Source organism: Lethenteron reissneri, chromosome 13 (genome assembly GCF_015708825.2).
Source record: "Lethenteron reissneri isolate LAM-NWPU_2019-01 chromosome 13, ASM1570882v1, whole genome shotgun sequence".
NCBI lineage: Eukaryota > Metazoa > Chordata > Hyperoartia > Petromyzontiformes > Petromyzontidae > Lethenteron > Lethenteron reissneri.
In genome coordinates, this window is record NC_083791.1 from 10,101,356 (window position 1) to 10,122,240 (window position 20,885).

General features: G+C 47.1%; 1 protein-coding gene across 4 annotated transcripts in view; it reads right to left on the minus strand.

Moving 5' to 3' along the window:
• Positions 1–20,885, minus strand: part of NCAM1 (neural cell adhesion molecule 1) — a 202,941-nt gene that overhangs the window by 42,136 nt on the left and 139,920 nt on the right. For 3 of the 4 annotated variants that reach the window (XM_061551025.1, XM_061551026.1, XM_061551029.1), the window contains exons 6-13: positions 19,797–19,914; positions 15,245–15,405; positions 11,606–11,754; positions 11,152–11,181; positions 4,064–4,214; positions 3,324–3,511; positions 2,895–2,991; positions 1,783–1,959 (exon numbers count right to left, since the gene is read on the minus strand). In XM_061551025.1, coding sequence (XP_061407009.1) covers positions 1,783–1,959; positions 2,895–2,991; positions 3,324–3,511; positions 4,064–4,214; positions 11,152–11,181; positions 11,606–11,754; positions 15,245–15,405; positions 19,797–19,914 — 1,071 coding nt within the window. The remainder of the gene's footprint in view (positions 1–1,782; positions 1,960–2,894; positions 2,992–3,323; positions 3,512–4,063; positions 4,215–11,151; positions 11,182–11,605; positions 11,755–15,244; positions 15,406–19,796; positions 19,915–20,885) is intronic. The other variant, XM_061551028.1, reaches the window with a different exon arrangement.

Sequence of the window (20,885 nt, forward strand, 5' to 3'; positions counted from 1 at the left end):
ATCCGTACTCACGCAGATTGCGTATCGACGGACGTGCGTGCACCGAATTCGGAGCATCCGTTCGATTCGTCAGTCACACGACTGCAAAGTGCCGACTCGTTATGCCGTGCAAACGGGGAGGGGAGATTGAAAAGTTCAGGATTCATTGCAGAATCTAATTATTAATCCTATTTAGGAGCCCCATTAAGAGTGTTTAAGTTTGCTGTCCTTCCCCCGCACCGCCAATGAGCAAGGTCGGCTATGTATGATGCGAAAGAAGTTCAGCATACACACATGAATTAGCCTTATTAGGAAAAATATATATTTTACTGTTCACAGTAAGTATGTTCAAATAAACTGGTAGCCGCTATACATATTCTTCCTGCAGTGCGGAATATATATTGCATGATCCCCCCCCCCCTTTTTTACATGAGGTGGGTTCAATGCCGGCTGCGCTATTAGTTCCGGATAATTGTAAAAGAATGGCAAGTCACTCCGAATAATTGCGGAGTGGCCGGAGAGGTGGGGGGGGTGGTGAAAACTGTGGTCTCCTACGTGAACCGACATCACAGGGGCAATTCTAAGATGGCCACGAACCATGTGCCATGTCGTTCAAGCGCGTCGTGTTACTTGCGCTTGTGGGCGGAGAGAAACGTCAAACTGCTTGAAATTCAAAGGCAATGCCAGTTTCGCGAAATGCGTCTCTCTGTCGCTCTCTCGCGGAAGTGTTTATTTGGGTGGCGCAACGGTTTGAACGGGTTTAAAAATGGGTGCAAGTTGGCAAAAAGGTGATGAGGAAGTGATAAGAGATATCCTGAAATGACTGCATGAAGAATTGATGGCAATCGGATGTCAAGGCAGTACAACACCGTTATGACAAAAAGGTACATTTAGCAGAGAATATTTCGAATATAGGGTCGGTTTCATTTACTTGACCGGACACTATTTTAAACTGAAAGTGCAGGCAAACTATGAACCACGATCAAATCGGCACATTATTTACAATATAAATATATGGCTAAGATGTCGTGGTAAAGACCCACCACCTGCCCGATCAATACTACCCCTAAAGTTGAACTATTTCTCACTTTGGTGATATTATACAACATTCTGAGATAAAACAACAGTTAGATACTTTAAAGCTCATACATAATTCCATTATACATCTAACGACTTGCGTGCATTTATTGCAACATTTATACGCTGAATTGTGATTTATAATTCAGATATGAATGTTTATATATTAAAGAAGTAATCTACAAACAAAACACTTTCATAGTTCCAAACTGATTTAAAATTCAATTCGAAATTTAATGGCTTATGGATGATTATTTTTGCAATTAAAAATATAGATAATAAAAAAAAAATCGGTTAAATTAATTACACAAATTACACATCGCACAGGAATTTATAATTTCTTAATTATTTTTCGCAAACAATAAAAATTGAACTAGGAGCACAAGAAAATTAGCGTCACTGCCAACGGGAATCTGCAAATGTGAAACGGACAAACGGGCAGAACGAGCGAATGTATGTACGTACGTTGAACTTCTTTCACACTCTACGTAGACATCCGTGCGAATTGGACGTGTGGGGGAAGAACAACAAACTAAATACACAAAGCAGTTCTCAATAAATGAGTGTATAATCGAGATGATTATTTAAAAGTGCATAGCTCCAGTGGCTTCCTAATATCGGAAGGAAGAGCGCTCCAGACGGCCGCAGAAGCGCTCCAGAAAGCGCGCGACTCGGCGACCGTCAAACCGAACGAGCGAGCGAGCGAGCAAACGAGCGGCGACCCACTTTCGCTGCCGCCAAAGTAGTAGCTGGTCCACTCGCTCAGGCCATTGGCGGGACGCACGCGCACTGTGTACGTCAGGATGGGCACACCGCCCGTGTAATCGGGCTCCTCCAGGGTGATCTCCGCTGACGTGGAGTACACCGCCGTGGCCTTCACCGACTGTGGGGCCGACGGCAGGGCTGTTGCGCGGGGCGGCGGGGGGGACACGCGCGCGAAAATGGGAAACGACATCAAGGCTCGGCGAGAGGGTGTCAAGTGCAGCTTCGGTGCGATCGACGGGTGAGGAAGGAGGAAGGGGGTTGGCTCCCGTGTTACAATTCACGCAGTTATGTTGTGCAGAAAAATTGAGAATACGTTTTTTCCCTTTCTAGAAACAAAACAAGTTTTAAGATTGTTCAAACACCAAATAAAAACAAGACGTAAATAAGTAACGTTCTCGAATCAATTCGCGATCAGCAATCATGACGATTCATTGAATCGCTGAGGGAGTGAACGGTTAGACAGAAAAAAACACGAAACAATGTCAACCGGTATTGGCCGAACACCCCAATTCCTCCCAAAAATGACATGTAAATTACTCAATTGGGATAACACGCAGCAACATCGTCACCTACTCCAACATAAACTCCTGAAAGGGTCTCAGTGAGAGGCATTTCTGGGTAAACACACACGATCATGCTAATACGGTGAATCCTCATGCTGGCTGGTTAAAGGCACGCAAGGGAGTGAATCTCAGTTGCAGATGCACGGGCACACACACGGGCAAAGATAAAGACAAAGATCCCCCGTATAGCCTTAACAGACTGTAGGGGAAAGTGCTGTTAGCGAGCACCTATGAAGGCCAGAACGGTACACGAACGAGGGGGTGGGTGGCCAGCACCACGCCCGACCGCCTTTGTCTTCCCAGTGGCGATGTTTACACACCGCACCAGGTACTCATTTAAGGCTGAGTCGACCTAGGGGAGGCCCAGGACCGGTTCAGATAATCGTCACTGGTGTTAGCCGTGAGCGGGAATCGAACCCGGGTCGCCAGGTTCATAGCGCAGCGCGCTAACCGCTACACTACCGATCTTCACACACGGGCACACGCACATGAACGCACGCACAAACGCACCTGCTTCCACCAGAACAAACTCCTTGGACTCGCTCGCAATGTTGTTGACGGCGACGCAGTTGTAGCTTCCAAAGTCAGACTGCGACTCTGGTGTAATCTGTAATGAACCGCACACACGATGGACAGTGTCTTATGAGATGCGTCATTTAAAAAAAAAAACTTCGTTCAAATAATTCCATCAGCGTTGCTCCTTGCGACAGAGTCCATTCAGAGCTCTTTTAGTAAAGCCTCTTGTTGGAGAACAAAGTCCACGGAAGGAGACATCACAGAACTACCTCCAACATGTGTGGCCAGCATCACGCCCACCCGTCTTCGTCTCTCCAATGCTGATGTTTTCACGCGGAGCACAAGGCACTTACAAATACTCGCTCGCTCGCACCACACGCAGCCGCCGGTGCCAGTGCCAGCGCCACGGAGCCCCTCGCTCACCTCGAGCACGCTGAAGCCGGGGAAGCTGTGCACGATCACGTTGGTGAGGTTGGCGCTGGGGATCGGCTGCCCGTCGCGACTCCAGCTCACGGCCGCCTTCGGGTTGGCGAGCACCTCGCACGTCACGTTCACCGCGTTGTTCGGCCAGCTGTGGTAAGTCACCTTTTCTCCGGCGAACTTGGGCCCATCTGCGCGCGCGCACGTACCCGCGACCGATTGCAGCCGTGACTGTAACTAAGGTCCGTGCTGTATAAACACCTGTGCCGTCGCAGGACGCGCGCGAAATAGAGCCGAACGGCTCATCGGGCCCTTCCTGCTGAAATAAATAAAATCGAAATCATGAATTCACATGCCGCCAACGTCAATATCCGCGCCATTCGCCACTAAGTGACGGTGACGTCACCCACGGCACCTGTGCCAGGCCAGCCGCACTTTGAGGCCACGTGAAGTATTGGAGGCTCGTTGACAGGAGGTGACGGGACAGGCCCAGGTGCCATGGGTTGACTTGACCGAGACGACTGGCAGATGCACCACCTGTGCCCCCAACTGTGCAAACTCGCTGCATTTTAGCCGCCCAGTGGTCCGCTCGTTGTTGTTGAGAGCGTCGCTCCTCCGCCCCCCCCGTTGTTGCTGGAGGGCGACTGCCTCCAACCGACCGGTAGCGTCCTTCACGAGCCTCATTCTCCATGCTCACGCGCGAACATACACACGCACGTACGCGCACGAGGCGCACGGCTTACATGCCACGTCGAGGTGCATGGCGGCCGACGCCTGGCCCACGTTGTTGTTGGCGATGCACATGTACTCGCCGGCGTCCGTGTACTGCACGTCGCGCAGCGTCAGCGAGGACACCTTGGCGTAGGAGCGCACCTCAATGCGGCCTTCCAGCGTCTACGCACAAAAGGGGGAGAATAAAAACCGAACAAAAAAAACGAGCGGGGAGAGACGAAGGAAAGATGAGAGGCGTCGCATTCGGAGGAGCGTTTGTTGGGGTTGGGTAAATCGGTTACGCGCGGCCTTTGTATGAAATAACATTTTTTTTTCGTAAATTCGGAAAGGATTCTGCAATTTTAAGTCGAGCGTCGGTAAGTTTCTCTCTTTAAAAATACGGAATTTGGCGCAGCTTAAATGATGAAAACGGTTTTCCTTTTGCGACTGCAGGCCTTAAAAATTTTGGCCGCAGTTTGGCGACGGCTCTGGTTGCGATCAAAGCGAGTGCCGAACATCCGGCAGTAAAAGTCATTTGGGCAAGAGTTATTTCACTAAAAAATGTCAGCGTCCTTTCAAATGTCAGCGGAACCAAAGTTTAACGCTACTCGCCGTGAGAGAGGAAGCAGAGCCGAGGATTGAAACCGAAAATCAAAATCATTGGTCTTCATTCGTCGTCAAGGTGAGTGAAACTAATGTCAATTTTAGTTGGCAAAAAAAATTACGTACGACTCCGTCAATTTCACGTCAAAACCTACACCGTTGATTGAATGAACTAAAAAGCTGAACTGCTCTTTGGAGAGGAATGTTCTTTGTGAAACGCTGACAATGACTGTATGACTATAATTGGCAACATGAAAATATATTATAGATAGCCCAGCTACATAAGTGTTGGCCATTCAAACCACACTCAATCTGTATAACTGTAGGCAATCGAAAAATGAAAGCAAAGGTAGGACTATAAAAGAACCCATCATTCATAGGAACATTTTAAAGAAACAATGAACACAACACCTACAAAAATAAAAAATAAATCATAACCCACAGCAAATATCAGACGGTATCTTATATATGTCATCATAAGCTATTTTGATTCAGGAAAATATTTCCTTTTCAAATGCGTTAAAGTCATCAAACATCACATCTCCCATTTGCCTCGCATTTCTTAACGTCTCATAGTAGGCTCCCACACAGTAGTGGCCAGAGTCATTACGAAGAAATAAAATCGTGAAACGTGATCAGGATGCCCTCGTGGCCGCAGAGAAATAGTAACCGTGACGAAAGACAGCACTTTGTCGATCCATGGAGATGTCAGTCAGGGGATTTTGCCACAAACTTGAGCACTCTGGTCAGTGCAGGTTCCCAAAGAGGGGGGCTACTGGGGGAGGCGGAATTGAGCAGAGTGAACGGGGGCTCCAGGATCCGTTCAGGTCACCCTCCTCACCAATTGTAGCGGTGGCCGTGACTGATGTCGGTCCGCGTGATTGTAACTCACATTATGGAGCCAATGTATTCCTCCTTTGCCGAGGCAAACTTTTTTCGAGCGGCTTAATAGAGAAATGCACTTCTGTGAAAAATATCATCTGAGAGGTGACATTTCACAGATGGCTTATTCCTGTCACAAGTGGCACAAGATATATATATATATAAATATATACATAGAATCCATACGTTGTTTTACTTCGCACTAATTTTTCATGGATTCATTTTTTTAATGAACCCACTCGCTATGCCCTGACATTGTCAGGAACAGGTTTTTTTTTTCTTCGTCTTCCTCTTCTCCTTCTCGCCGCGCTTTGCCACCACAAGGCCCCCAGAGTTTTCTGGCACGGCACTCAAAATCTCGAGGCGAGCGAGCAAAAGCGCTCGGCGATTCGCGAATGGCTTGCACGCGTCAACACAAGGACGGGTTGGGGGGGGGGGTGAGGGGGTGGGTTGCAGGGTTGTCCGGGTTGCACAGGGCCCGCCCGCCCGCCCGCCCACAAGACAAAAGCAGTGGGGGGGGGGCGGCACGCAGAGAGAATGACAATGATCACCCGAGGGGGGTGGGAGGGGGCCACAGCTGAGATCTCAGAAAGCACTCAATTCCCTTCGCAGATATATACATGGATAAAGCGGTCATCAGACTCAAAGGCAAACACGTTTTTTCTGTTGCTAACAAAGACGGTCACTGCCAGTCGCGCGCTTTTCAGACGCACTTCTGCGGCGGCCGTCTGGAACGCTCTTCTCCTTCCAATGTTAGGAAGCCACTGGAAGCCGTGCACTTTAAAATCACCTAGAATGATAACGAATTCCTCGAAGCACTAACACACACTGCTTTTTGTGTTTAGTATGTTATCTTTCATCGGCACCTCCGGTTAGCACGGTTGGCTATGTACGGAGGAAAATAAGTTCAACATACATGCATTATTTAATGTGTATATATGTATATCTTAATTATAATAATACAAATGTGTCTATTTGCCATAGTCGAAAGATTTGAGAGCATAAGAAACAGGTTAATTGGAATCGACTTGCTCCCACTGCGTATAATATTATTCCTGCACGAGCAATGCGCGTGTATGCATGTGGCCGTGGGGTTAGTGTGGGTGCGACGGCTTAATTACTCACGACTTATGTGGAACATGCACGCGGAGTTCATTATTTGTGTATTTTATGAGCGGTGAGACAACAAAGAAACGTGCATCGTATGTGGAAATTCACTGCGGGTTCAGCCATTTATGCGTGCGTTATTAATGGTGATGGAAATAATTTGCGAGAAGGCCCTCCAACTGAGCTGCAACATATTAGTCCCTGGTGTAACAGAGCAATATTCAAATTGTGTGTGCAGACATTCTGATGGAAAAGCCTAGTTTTTTTTAACAGAAGTGAACATCATTCATCATATAAAAATTGTACGATGACTGCAGCGTAAAAATAATAATATGCCATCCTAAAAATTTGTAATCGATGTAAAATAATCCATAATACTATTTTAAATCGTAGGCTTTCTTGTGAATATTTTCCAGAGAGTTGGGTGGCATTAGATAAGTTACGTAGCACTCAGTGCTAAGTTGAAAATCATTTACTTCGTGAGCAAGCTTAACGACATTATCTGTGGTTGATAAGGAAAACAGTTCTAAGATGCACCAATAATTGCAGAAGGATTGATGTCATACTGCAATTATGAACTGTACAATCACGCTCAACACACATATATAATGTGTGTTATGTATGTTATATATGCTCTCAACACATATATATATAAAATGTGTGAATGCACAGATTATATATGTGTGTTGTGATACCCCGTTATGCACACAATGGGGTATCTAATATTCTATGGGTATATATTTTTACGTTAACGTGATCGTGACAATTATGTTTTGCCTCTTGCATCTAGAACCCCGGGAGGAGCTTTTGTCAACTGCGCATTTAACTGAGGAGAGCTGACGGCAGGAAACCCATCCCCTCGCACGGCACACAACTGCCACCGTGAAACTGTGAAAGTGCGCGCTTCCGAAAAACGCCTTTAAGGAAAACCAACTTTGCCTCCCGTGGAAGTGCTCGTGCCGCCGCTGCTTGTTCGATTTCTTTCAACAACCGGTCGTCCGCTCGTCGCGCCCCGCTCGCAACTCGCGAAAGGCGCATCGCAACGAGCACCGAGGCGAGGAAATTAGTGCTTCCTCAGATTCCCACGGCTCCCCACGGTTAGCACAAGTGAGAGGGAGAAGTCACACGAAGCAGGCGTGCTGGCATGCAGGCGGGTGTGTGCACGTGGACGGATGGTCGGCAGGTACGAGTGCTGCGAGTGTGTGTGTATATATATGCGTTCCATGAGCTCTTGAGTGCAGAGGTGAGGTTTATCACTTCAAAACTAAACTGTGATTCTATTTTGTTTGAAACAGGCAAGGGGTAACTAAACAACGTAGCTCTTTTTCAGAAGCGACCTGGCTCCCACAAATGACAGCTCAACGCGGTTGCTTATCATCACGTGGACACTTATTGCAGACAAATACTCTAAACGCGTGTCGATTCTTAATGCGGAGGGGAAAACCCGAGGACCCGGAGAAAGATCCGTGCGACCATGGTGAGAACACGCAAACGCCAAATATACAGCAGACGTCAGGGTAGGGATGGAACCCACGACGCCGTGTATACCAGGCGAGGGAGTTAACATCTCCTCGCCACAGCGTGTCAGGGTTGGGATCGAACCCATGACGTCCTGTATACCAGGCGAGGTAGTTAACATCTCACCACGCGACGGCCACTCAGGTCTGACTTGACTGGCCGTCGTGGTGGCAAGGCGCCAACGTGCCCGCCACCTTGGCTCGGACGAACTTTGGAACGCTAAGTCGACGCCAGGTGAACCGGCCAGCCAGTGAGGGTTTAGGGTGGCCTGCTAAGGCAACGGCCATCTGAAGCGGTCGTCCGCACATGCGCCACGTGACACGACCACGTGACCGAATTGTTGAGTTCCACTGTGGCAGCATCGACTCATTGCATGCAGCGACATCCACCCAATGTGAAAATCCAGCGTGGTGCCAGCCAGTCCTGCGCATGCAACGATTCTCTTTTCTAATCTGCAATGCTGAATGGAACTGCATTGTACGAGTGACCTGAAGCCTATATTTTGTAATTTGCCCTCAACCACCTGTTCACCTGTGATCTCATCAAGTTCACCGACAGGTTAAATGCTACCAGCCTGTATGAGATATGTTAGATGGAAACATGTATGCTGCCCTTCAGCATCATCTAGGTCACAGGTCATAAGTCAAACATATCTCAGGATTAATACCATAGGTCCCTGGCTCCTTCCGGACAGAATGAACTCTGACTCAACACCGTGTGATGAAAATGTACTTGGGTCCTGTGACTCACAGATAAATGATGCTATGCACGCTTGCAACCGCTGAGTAAATTATTATTACACTTAAAATAACATCCCAGCTTAAAACTTCACATCCAAACGCTATAGATTTATACACTAACAATGTGTACAGTAGTAACTTCTTAAAGTTACCGAGTTATGTGTACGTGAAAAATAAATAGGCCTTTGTCAGTCCACTGCTGGATGAAGGCCTCCTCCGCATAATCGGTCATCGGAGTTGTTTGACTATACTTCACCACGCTGGTCAGTGTGGGTTGGTGAAGGGGGGGGGGGGGTCGACCAGGATGGTTCAGATATCGATTTAAAGCTTTCGTGACTGCAGGGATTCATCTTCTTGGTTCTTTCGGTAAAGTCACATAGAAGGAAAATAATAAAATAATAAAAATAAAACATAATTAAATAATTCTCACGACGTTTCGGCCACAACGCAAGCAGCCGTCTTCAGGTGGAGAACAGGTCTGTCGACATAATTATTTTATTATGTTTTATTTGTATTATTTTATTATTATTATTATTATTTTCCTTCTACGTGACTTTACCGAAAGAACCAAGAAGATGGTTTAGATACTCGCCACTGATGTTAGCCATGGCTGAGAATTGAGCTCAGATCGCTGGGTTTATTGCGTAGCATGCTAACAACGGTACACCGTCACTCCACCCCAACGTGTATTTGTGCATGTTCTGAAATTTTTACAAATTCAAAATCATTTCCAGTAATCGCTTTCCGGTCAAAGTGCAGTCAAAATGAAGGCATTTCACTGAAAAGTCGAGCAATTGATTTTACCCTCTGGGTAACAGCTTCACTTTTCTTCTTTCCATACCAAGATGCATTTTGTATTATTCTGCGTTGTGTGTGTGAATGTTTGTTGCACTTACGTTGTCCCATACACTTACGTCGACGTTAAAATTCGAGTTTAAAAAAAATCCAACGCCTGTCAGGTGGCTTCAAAGGCAGAGCGAGCGGCTCGCTAATCGGAAGGTTACGAGTTCTCATCCTGGTTGGGGCGGCGGGATAACCCAGCCTATCATCCCTCTGGGGTCGATCAAATAGGTACCAGCTTGTGGGCAATTCAACATTGGTTGTCACAATGGGATAGGTTAACCCCTCGGCATAGAAACGTGGGATGTCCACCGATTGCTCAGGGCTGTGAGCGTTGGATGAGCACCGCCTCAATGCTCATTGGAGCAGGAAACCGCTGTGGACTTTGCCTCTAAATTACCCAACGTTCCGTGACATACGATACGAGCCAGCGCGTGCACATCGTCTTGTCGCAAGACCACGTTTGAAGCCAATTTGTACTAACAATGCATTGCATCGTTCTGTGCAGAATAGGGCTCCTCCCTCCTACGGAAAGGCAGCCCTCTCCATTCAAGTGCAAACTTGAGTCGTCAAGAGTACGAACACGTCTCACGACGAGCGTAAGCATGGCCAGCTGCATCGTGGTGAGATGAAGGTTGGAGTTTTTGGAATTAAGCACCGGACCAAAAGCCGCATGTTTTGCCCTACGTGAAAAATGTAAGACTATTTGTTATGTAATGTAAGAGACAAGAGCCCAATATGTGGGCCCTGTTTGGAAGTTACAAGGAAATTCTCGATGTGAAACCTCACACTTCCACTTGCTATTGTAGTAAATACGTCAAAAAAGTGTTGCTCGTCAACCGTTCGTGATGCCTCCTGGTCTCTACAGCGACCGCTTGCTACTGACAAGTGTGAAGAAAAGACCTTTGGAGGGCTCTATCCACGGGAGGCCGTCTTTCACCACGGGGCGTCAAATCACACTCCCGAATGTTACACCTCGCGGCAGCAGAATTTGCCAATATATACCGCTGGTGACAAATATCCACAACAAAAGACAATTTTCTAATTAACCCTGCCGTTAATTCAACATAGTGCAACACCATCAGCATCATCGTCATCATCACCGTCGCCGTCATAACAACTACAGACACGGTGACTGATTAATAACAAGTTTCTGTTAGTAACGCATCTACTGGCTCATCTACCATGCGGTTATTTAGCGAACACAATATGCAAAATAATTAAAATACGCATATTAGGAGGCTTTAGGTTGACCAGAAGCTGGTTAGTTGCTTTCTACGCTACTCGAGGCTAAGTGCTAGCCAAAACGTCTCGCACGCGGACTTTGTGGTGAGTCGTGTTAATTGGAAATGGGGGTGAGTTGGGGGTCGGGGGATGGTGATGGTGAGTCTCAGGAGAGGCACAGACGGTAGATGCCACAGGGAGTATACCTGTCTGGTGATTGGACGAGTCCAAGATGCCTATGTAAGGAGACAGGGAGTGGTTATAAAGAGGGGAACAACCGAGAGAGAGAAAAAGAAACACGCTGCCAAATATCTTATTTTTTTTACATTGTAGGTTTTTATGTTCTTCATTGTTAACATCCGCAGAGCCCGGCAGTCGGGAGTGTCTCATTACACGGCTTTAGAGTGGAGCGTTAGGTGCCGATTGTCATGCAAACCGTATCCAGCAAGCACGTAACTGGCACAGTTCACACGTTAGTTATTGTCCAGGATTATCACACACAGCCCGTGTTACCCATCGTTACCAGCTCCTAACGCTCGTGTGTTGAGCATTATGCAAGGCGAGACTGAGAAACGGTCTTCTCCAATATTCATATCCTCACAGCTAACCGGGCGACCGCAAAACCGCGAATGAACTTTGACCTCCGGAACCTTCTCCCACCTGCTGCCCCTGGCGGAACACGTGCTGGTCGCTGACCCTCCTCCAGGTGATGGTGGGCAGGGGCTCCCCCTCGGACTCGCATGTCAGCACAATCTGCTCCTCCAGCTCCGACGTCGTCTTGTTCTCCAGGTAGGTGATCTCCGGTTTAACTGCGCCGCAAAAGAGGGGGAGACACGCGACGGTTCACAGCTCACTGCCTCTGCCGGGTCACTGAAACCGGTGAGCCTGTCCCGAGTCACGGTGGCTACGAGACGTTAACTGCCTCACCTGGTATACGGGGGTCGTGGGTTCGAACCCGACCCTGATGCCTGCTGCTGTATATTTGGAGTTTGCGTGTCTCTCTCTCTCATCATCACCACGGTGGCTAGGAGATGTTAACTACCTCACCTGGTATACGGGGGTCGTGGGTTCGAACCCGACCCTGATGCCTGCTGCTGTATATTTGGAGTTTGCGGTGTCTCTCTCCCCGTGGCCGCGTGGATTTTTCTCCGGGCCCTGCGTTTATTTTCCCTCCACAATTTGAATCAACGTGCGTTGGCTGCTATAAATTTCCACGCCATGAATAAGCCACTTTCCTGAGCTATCATTTGTGATGGCCAGGTCGCTTCTGAAAAAAAAGGGAGCTACATAGCTCAGTGGGCATTACCTGGTCAAATAAAAATCACTATGGGAACCTCATTTGCCAGTAAAAATATGATAATTGGTTTTTTACCCATTCTATCTGGCAACAAAAACTGACACCTTTTTTACAAGGAGTCATGTTTGCATAGATCGCAATACCTGCAGTCATAATACAAACAAAAGAACATAACTCTGATAATGTGCACTGTCCTTGAAGTTGATTGGTCCACACCCGAGACAGCTTTCCTTCGAGCCTAGTCTCATATGGGTTGGACCAGATGACGCCAAAAGGCGCACAACTCAAAGACAATGCACCATCAGAGTATGAGAGCTCGGGGCAAGCATCTACACTATGGGAACCTCATTTGGCAGTAAAAAATATGATAATTGTTGAATAGTTTGGTCCACGCGACGTGTGCCGCACGCCCGCCACGAAATTTGATCCGTTGCCCCCATCCCCGCCAACGCGACGGTGAGCGAGCGCGCACGCGTGTGACAAGGCCGCCGCATTTTTATTTATCGTCGCCAGTTTAATCGCGTGCCCGACGTTTTTTTTTTACAAAACGGATGATTGAACGGCTGGATAAATGAACTGGCACGGGTCCCAATACATTTTCCATATTTCAGTTAATTACACCACATTATGCCCTTTCACATCTGGCCAATTACATGTCCATTGAACTACTTCTTCGTCACCCCCCCCCTCAGCCCACTTCAGTTCCCCGAACATTTAAAAAACAGACAACACCCAGCGCAATAAGACAAGATTCATTTAGCATTAAACGAGCCTCAGAACAATTCCCCAATCGCTCCTCGCGCGCCTCAGCCTTCGGTTAAACAATACGGAGCTGGAACTGTGACACAAATTACACCGGTTATCTGCCCCCCCCAAAAAAAACCTCCAAACAAATTTTAATTGCTTCATTTCAGCCTGCCACTTCCTGCGCCCGCGTACAATAAAACCCGCGCCGGTGATGAATCACCAAACAGATTATGCCAAGAAACGAGCGGTAAATCATCAGTCACAGTTAAGAGGACTTTCGCTCTCGCGCCTTAAACTAGTTTAGCTCACTTAACACAGCGCAAGCGCTTAATCATTGGTAGGGCGGAGTAGCGGGTAATGGCCGTGGACGATAATACAACAATAGGCACGACTGTGGCGACAGTCCTTAAGCTATATTTATAATTAACGAACAATAGCACTTTGCAGTCCTCAGTGACAATCTCCTGGGCTCAGCCTTGCTCATGCCGCCACTTTCCACGTATCACTTTTTTTTCTCCACGGCAGCCCACGGGGAAACCACCTGAGGGGCCACCCTTGTTCTTAAAGTAATTCCCAACAAAGTCAGCTTAATAATTACGACAATCGCAGTAATATCACGGGTGATTCCCACGTGGAGAACGCCAATTAAAATCGGAGCTCGCAAAAAAAACGTACAAGTAAACAACAGTGTTTTTTTTTCTTTCTCTAAGCTATAAAGCATCTCTTTTCCAATGTAAAAGGTAGAATATGTCATTGCAGTGAGCAGCTGCGATCGTAGACTTTAAGCCGGGCAGACACCCGTCACGAAACAGGTTCTCAACCAAGTCACTGCATCTCGCATTTTAAGGTGTGCTTCTGCGGCCGTCTGGAATGCTCTTCCTTCCGCTATGATGAAGCCACTAGAGCCGTGCACTTTTAAATCTAGATTGAAAACTCATTTCTTTACTCTTTGGTTCTTTCGGTAAAGTCACGTAAGTGAAAAAAAAATAGAAATAACTAAATTAAATCACGACATTTCGGAAGCAACACAAGCTTCCGTCATCAGGTGGGACAACCACAGCAAGAAACAACATTTCTTACATCCTGCTTTTTGCGTTTAGCTTGTTGTCCTTCCCCTGTTACCTCCGATTACCACGGATTAATTGCTTGACTATTTCAATGTAAGTGCTTCTGATAATTGCCTCTCACCTCATCTCGAGTCGACCTTGTTATAATTTACTGGTTTGTATCTTTCGTGACTGCAGGAATTCATATTCTTTGGGTCTTTCGGTAAAGGCACGTAGATAGAAAAAAATAATTTAAAAAATGAAAATAAAGTGAATGAGAAAAAAAATTTCACGACGATTGTTTGTGTTGCGATCGAAACGTCGTGATATTTTTTTCTTTTCACCTTATTTTCATTTTTATTTTTATACTTTTATTGTTATGATTAGGTCTATCTACGTGACTTTACTGGTTTGTGTTAATCCCTTCTGCTGCATAAATATTTTAACTGAAATAGTATCGAATTGAAGAGTTTTATTCACATCATTTTGATGTTGCCATTGAGCCTTTCGGAGCTGTTCTACCATTGCTTGGTTTTTGTTGCCACTTATTTTGTATGTACGTTTGTTGCTTCCTTGTCACCCATGTCTCCTTTTATTTTTAATTCAATTCATGAATCAAAATATTTCTTCTGGAAAATCCCTTGAGATGGAACATCTCGGTGTGAAACTGAATGTCCAGCATGTTGGCTGACACACACAATGAAAATACGTAATGACTTGCATACATGAATGTTAAATGTAAAACGTACACCGTTTGCATTTATACAATGAATATCATACCCACTCATAACACACAAATACGTTTACAAGAATAACAACTGCCATATCTATCACCAAATGTCTCGCATTAAATAATACAATTGTGCCAAATAATGTAGATGTTTTTGTGGCCAATGCTACGACTCCTACGTTTTTCAGTTAAGCCATATCGTAGTTCTATGCCAAAATTCGTATCAATAATGACATTAATTTTAGTATAAAACCACTACGATGGGACCAGTGCGCATAGCCGGTTCATATTTTGAAATAAAGACTTTGCTTGAAAGATTTCTGTTCCTTTTTATTTTACTACACAGTTGCTGGGCACAGGCCCCAAAATTGTCAAGCAGGCCAGTAACAAACAAGCAGGAGGGAGGGAGGCGGAGTGAGGAGGAAGGAGGAGGTGGGGGGAGGAGGGTGGAGGAGAGAGGAGGGAGGGAGGCCACTCACCAAACACCTTGAGGGTCACCTCAGCGTCCTGCTCCCCGACCTTGTTCTCGGCGCTGCACAGGTACTCTCCGTCGTCCCCCTTGGCCACGTTCTTCACCACCAGCTCGCTGCCGTTGGCTCTCAGCGCGTACTTCTCAGACACTTCCAGCACCTCGCCATTGCTGCTCCCCCCCACCCCCCCCAAAATGGAAAATGATTAATCAAGACGATCGATCAGTACGTCAAGCAAAATGCCACACGTCCGATTCGCACGGTCGGCTACGTACGGTGCGAAAGAAGTTCAGCACACGTACATACGTACAATCAAGGCGTCTGTTCATAGGCAATCAAGAGACGGCTCATTGCACCGCTGTTGTAGCATCGAAGACGCACGCTGGATGAACACACAAGCACGCGCATTTACACACCCTCAAGCATGAGTACACTTTTTGGCTAGCAATCGAACATAGACGGTCGCTGCATCGAACGCGCGTTCAGGTGCGCTTCTGCGGCCGTCTGGAACGCTCTTCCTTTTCAATATTAGGAAGCCACTGGAGCTGTGCACTTTTAAATCATCCAGATTGGGGGCGGAGACAAAAGTGACTGGTAGGCATGTGACGAATCGCCTCCTTGAGATTTGACGAATTGTCACGATTCAGGGTGGATATTTAATTTGAGAATATATTTGTTTCTCATTGTGTTGCACGTCGAGCCTCTAGGGTGCTACAGGATTCACATCGACAAATTAAATACAACGTGTACGGACGGCTCATGAAGTATTCTCACACGCACGATTCGATGTGTGCATTGTGAGCGTAAGAACCGATTTTTATTATTATTAATTAACCAATGCATCAGTGATTGTGTATCAGCATCTCGGTGTGGTGCAAGCAACCTCATCATCTCATGCAGGCACCATTTCAGCCTTAATAGGTACTCACTAACCACATTTCCCCCAACAGTCTATTGGGTTACAATAATGATCTTTGTGTGTGTGTGCGTGAGCGGTAGTGTAGCGGTCAGCGCGCTGCACTACGAACCCGGCGCCCCGAGTTCGATTCCCGCTACCGGCCAACACCAGTGACGATTATCAGAACCGGTCCTGGGCCTCCCCTAGGCCGACTCAGCCTCAAATGGGTACCTGGCGTGGTGTGTAAATACATCGCCACTTTGAAGACAAAGGCGACCGGGCATGGTGTTGGCCACCCACCCCCTCGTGTGCCGTGCCAGGCCTTCATAGGTGCTCGCTAACAGCACTTGCCCCAACAGTCTGTTCAGGCTACACGGGGGATCTTCGTCCTTGTATTTGCACACACACGCTGGCAGCTTGCCTCCTTAATATTAAACGTGTATACACAGACACAAGTCTGCAGACCATGCTGTCTCGGCTAAACCAGACGACAGATGTCCATCCCTCTCATGGGAGCTCTTCCCAAAACATAAAGTATGAGTATTCACAGGGACGGATGGATAAAGCGAACAGCAGTTGCGCGATAAACAAGGCACTGAACAAAGGACGGCCTTGCACAGAGAGGGCTCCCCGATCGCGACGCTCGGGTGCCATAAGATTGTCCGGCGGACTTTACTTTTTGACCCAGATGCTTGGCCCACGTGCGTGCATCTCGATTAAGCGGGCGACAGAACCAATAAACGCATTTGAACAAAGTGGTTTCTCCAGAGCATGTCAACTCCCATTCCGAGGAAGCCCTCAAGCTTGCCAAGACAATTAAGCTGAGAGAATGAAAATAAATTACGTTAACCGCCAGTTGTGTTTTTGTGGCCCCCCGCGAGGGTGTATTGTAAAGCATTGCTCTGTGAACGAGGACTGCGTAGTTTTGATAGAATTCCCACCGACGCTAGACCCCCGTGCTCCACGGGAGAAGTTGATAGGGAGGATTCTGTTTCGAATGTCTGACAATAGATTTTTCCACTTAACTGACGAACATCATTCGGCCAATGAGGACATTTATTAGGTTTTTTTTTACCAAAGACAATATATATATCCGGATGCATTGAGCTAAATTGAGTGTATTTATGCTGCTTGAATTTACACGATTCCTAGCCTGGAATCAGGAGTAGACCTTGGAATGGAATGGTGCCATCGTGCGTTGAGCAACATTGTGGAATCGTGATACAACACCAAAAGCACAATCAGGATACAATAAAGGAAAAATAATGATGACATGTTATTTTTCTTCCCATCGCTTCTCAGCTCTTAACACTCTGCCCAATCCATGAGTGGAAATCACAACACCTCCCGATAATTTGTGTTCACTGCGGTGGTGACTACGTCCGCCAGTAACCCGGCACTTTGGAGGTGAGGGTTGTGTGGATCACGCAAATGCTGTAAAACTCCCATTCTGTGGGTGTTCGAGGTGCCATACCCTTGGCTTGCCAGGAGAAGATGGTACAGAGAAGATTGACTCATCTCCATCTGTTCCATCTGTATGGGATAGAAAATTGCCCTCCCCCATTCCACAGCCCCCCACTCTATCACCCTTCCCTTGGCTCCAGCCAGTGGGACCCCCCCCCCCATGGGCTTTCTCCCCCCCCGCATCCCCCACTGCCCCCCCCCTCCGCCCAGCGAGCTGTGCCCCCCCCCTTACTGGTCGGTGTGTGCCATGAGCTCTAGCCAATGAGAAGGCTGGGAAACGACAGATTGATAACACTTTTTTTTTATCACGTGATAAAAATGTTGATTATTACTGCTCAATTTGACGCACGCATCGCGAGCGTAAACCAAATAAAAAAATCGATGGCAAGACCCGTGCCTCGTTTACGGGGTTGAAACGAGAGGTTGCCGTCATTGGCAGTGAGGGCGTACAGTTGGGGCAGTTGGGAACATTAGCAGCAGAGGACAGGGAGAGTTGAGAGGCAGAGGAGTTTTAGTTTTTTTTCTTTTTGTAAATGGCGCAGAGATTAAGTGCTCCATTGAACCAAGATCGTTTAACTTTTTTTCTTGGAGTTAGAGTGCAGAGTATGGACTCCGGTGAGCAAGTGCATTAACTGCCACGCTGGAAATAGTAGGCATTGAAAAGCAGACAGAATAAAACGCTAGCTATTGTCACCGTTCCCAGACGGATCTTTGTGAAGTCACAACATCGAACAGACGAACGAACGAAGGAAGGTAAAACATGCACAGTGGTCTATGCAAATAATCCATTAGCAATACCCGCCATTCGCCACTAAGTGACGATGACATCACCACGGTGACCGTACATGTATGCAAGGACAAAAAACGAGTATACCTACCCACAAGTACAAAAAAACAACAAAGATCCCCCGTATAGCCTTAACAGACTTTAGGGGCAAATGCTGTTAGCGAGCACCTATGAAGGCCGGAACGGTACACGAGGGGGTGGGTGGCCAGCACCACGCCCGACCGCCTTTGTCTCCCTAGTGGCAGGTACTCATTTGAGGCTGAGTCGACCTAGGGGAGGCCCAGGACCGGTTCAGATAATCGTCACTGATGTTGGCCATGAGCGGGAATCGAACCCGTGTCGCCAGGTTCATAACGCAGCACGCTAACCGCTACACTACCGCTCCCCACACACACAAGCAATGCAAGCACGCTCACATGTACAAAACGACAACGATTTTCCCATTCACTGATACGGACGGTTGGAGGAGGTGTCAACAGGGAGTGTGAATTCATAATAGAGGTTTCTTTTTTTAGGTTATGTCAAGTGAATATAAATGTGTTGTTAAACCCGTCACCACCCGACACAGCCAATTGGTAAGGTTTGTCACTTAAACAAAACATGCCAATTAGTTACCAGCTCAGCACACCGGTTGTGTGTCGGAGAGTAAACCCCCGTCAACATTTCCAATTCGACTAACGTGACGTTTCGCCGGTAATTAGGGAGTATGAATTCGGTCCAACATGGCACACATGGGGTGGTGAGGCTAGCATCGTGCCAAGCTGCCTTTGTCTCCTCAGTGATGATGTTCATAACATGAGGTAACCAGATTGACTCAAGGGCACTCCGTAGGGAAAGGTTGAGATATTAGTTGCCACTGATGTTAGCCAAGGCTGGGGATTGAGCTCAGGTCGCTGGGTTCGTAGCGTAGTTCACGAACCACGACACCACAGAGCCCCAAGGTATTAGGAACGCGTTCCAGATTGACATGTTTAATATTAAAAAATCTGAGGCTAAATTTCAAATTTTAGGATTTAAATTTCTGAAATTACAATGACATTCATTGTTTATTCACCAAATTTGGTCCATTTATTATGAGAAAACCAAAAAGATAAATCTTTGAATATTTATTTTTCAAAGTAAAAAAACATTTGAATGATCTAAGCAAAAAGCGACATCACATAACGTCAAAACGACATCACGTGACGACACTTTTGTTGCGGGTAAAGCACTGAAGTGACGCCGTGGAAGTTACATCCACTTCCTGTGAGGTCACATTTCCAGATCATCCAAAATTTCACATCCAAACCAATTTTTATTTTCTACTTCGGTTCAAACCCAAACTCAGGGAAACACATCCACACGACAGATACAAACACACCGACACAAGCAAAGACATGCAGAGTACACGCAGAGACACGCGTAACACACACCGGGTCCAGGTGATGATGGGTTCGGGGAATCCGTCGGCTGTGCACACCAGGCGGGCATTCTCTCCGCGGTCCGCCGTGGCGTTCACGGCGTTCTGCCGCACGCGCACCGTCGGGGCCACTGCGACGGGGATAACGACGACGAGGGGACAGTTGTACGAGGGGGGCATCAACATCAGCGACAGCAACAGCAGCAGTTTGCAACAGCAGCGGCAGCACCAGCAGTAACGACAAGGTACAGCGATACCCCGATCTGTTTCTCCCACTGTCACGTCATCGCTTTAGTAAAACCGCAGCCTGATTCGCGTCACCTCGACCCCACAAGCTTACGTCGCTGACGGCGCCGTACATCTTTTCTAGGTTGTCCGTCACCTCTCAGCCTTCGCGTCCACCACCACCACCAGCACCACCTTGTCTACTACCTTGTAAGTCGCTTCGATTGCCGTCGTTTCGACATTCGTCACCGCGCCTTTAAGAAACGCATCGCCCCCGAGGTAAACCGGAGGTGTTGCTGTAGCTGCATTGGCATCTGCCAGTCATCTCGGTCAGCGAAACGATAACACTGGGGTCTGTTCCATGACCTCCATAGACACGTCACGTGGCTCAAAGCCACGTAGATAGTGGCTTTACCGAAAGATCCTAAGACTATGAATTCCTGCAGTCACGAACGCTTTAAGTCAGGATTTAATAATATCTACTTTTCCTTTTCCCCTGAAGCAAGACTCACCGTTCGATGCAGTTTCATGAGATGCGGTTGCATTTAGATTAAACGTAAATTGTTTCGATTTAAAGCTTTCGTGACTGCAGGGATTCAGGGATTCATCTTCTTGGTTCTTTTGGTAAAGTAACGTAGAATGGAAATAATAAAATAATAAAAATAAAACATAATAAAATAATTCTCACGACGTTTCGGCCACAACGCAAGCAGGTGAAGACAGACCAGGTCTACTACCTTGTAAGTCGCTTCGATTGTCTGTCTTCACCTGAGGACGGCTGCTTGCGTTGTGGCCGAAACGTCGTGAGAATTATTTTATTATTTTTCTTTTATTATTTCCATTCTACGTGACTTTACCGAAAGAACCAAGAAGACGT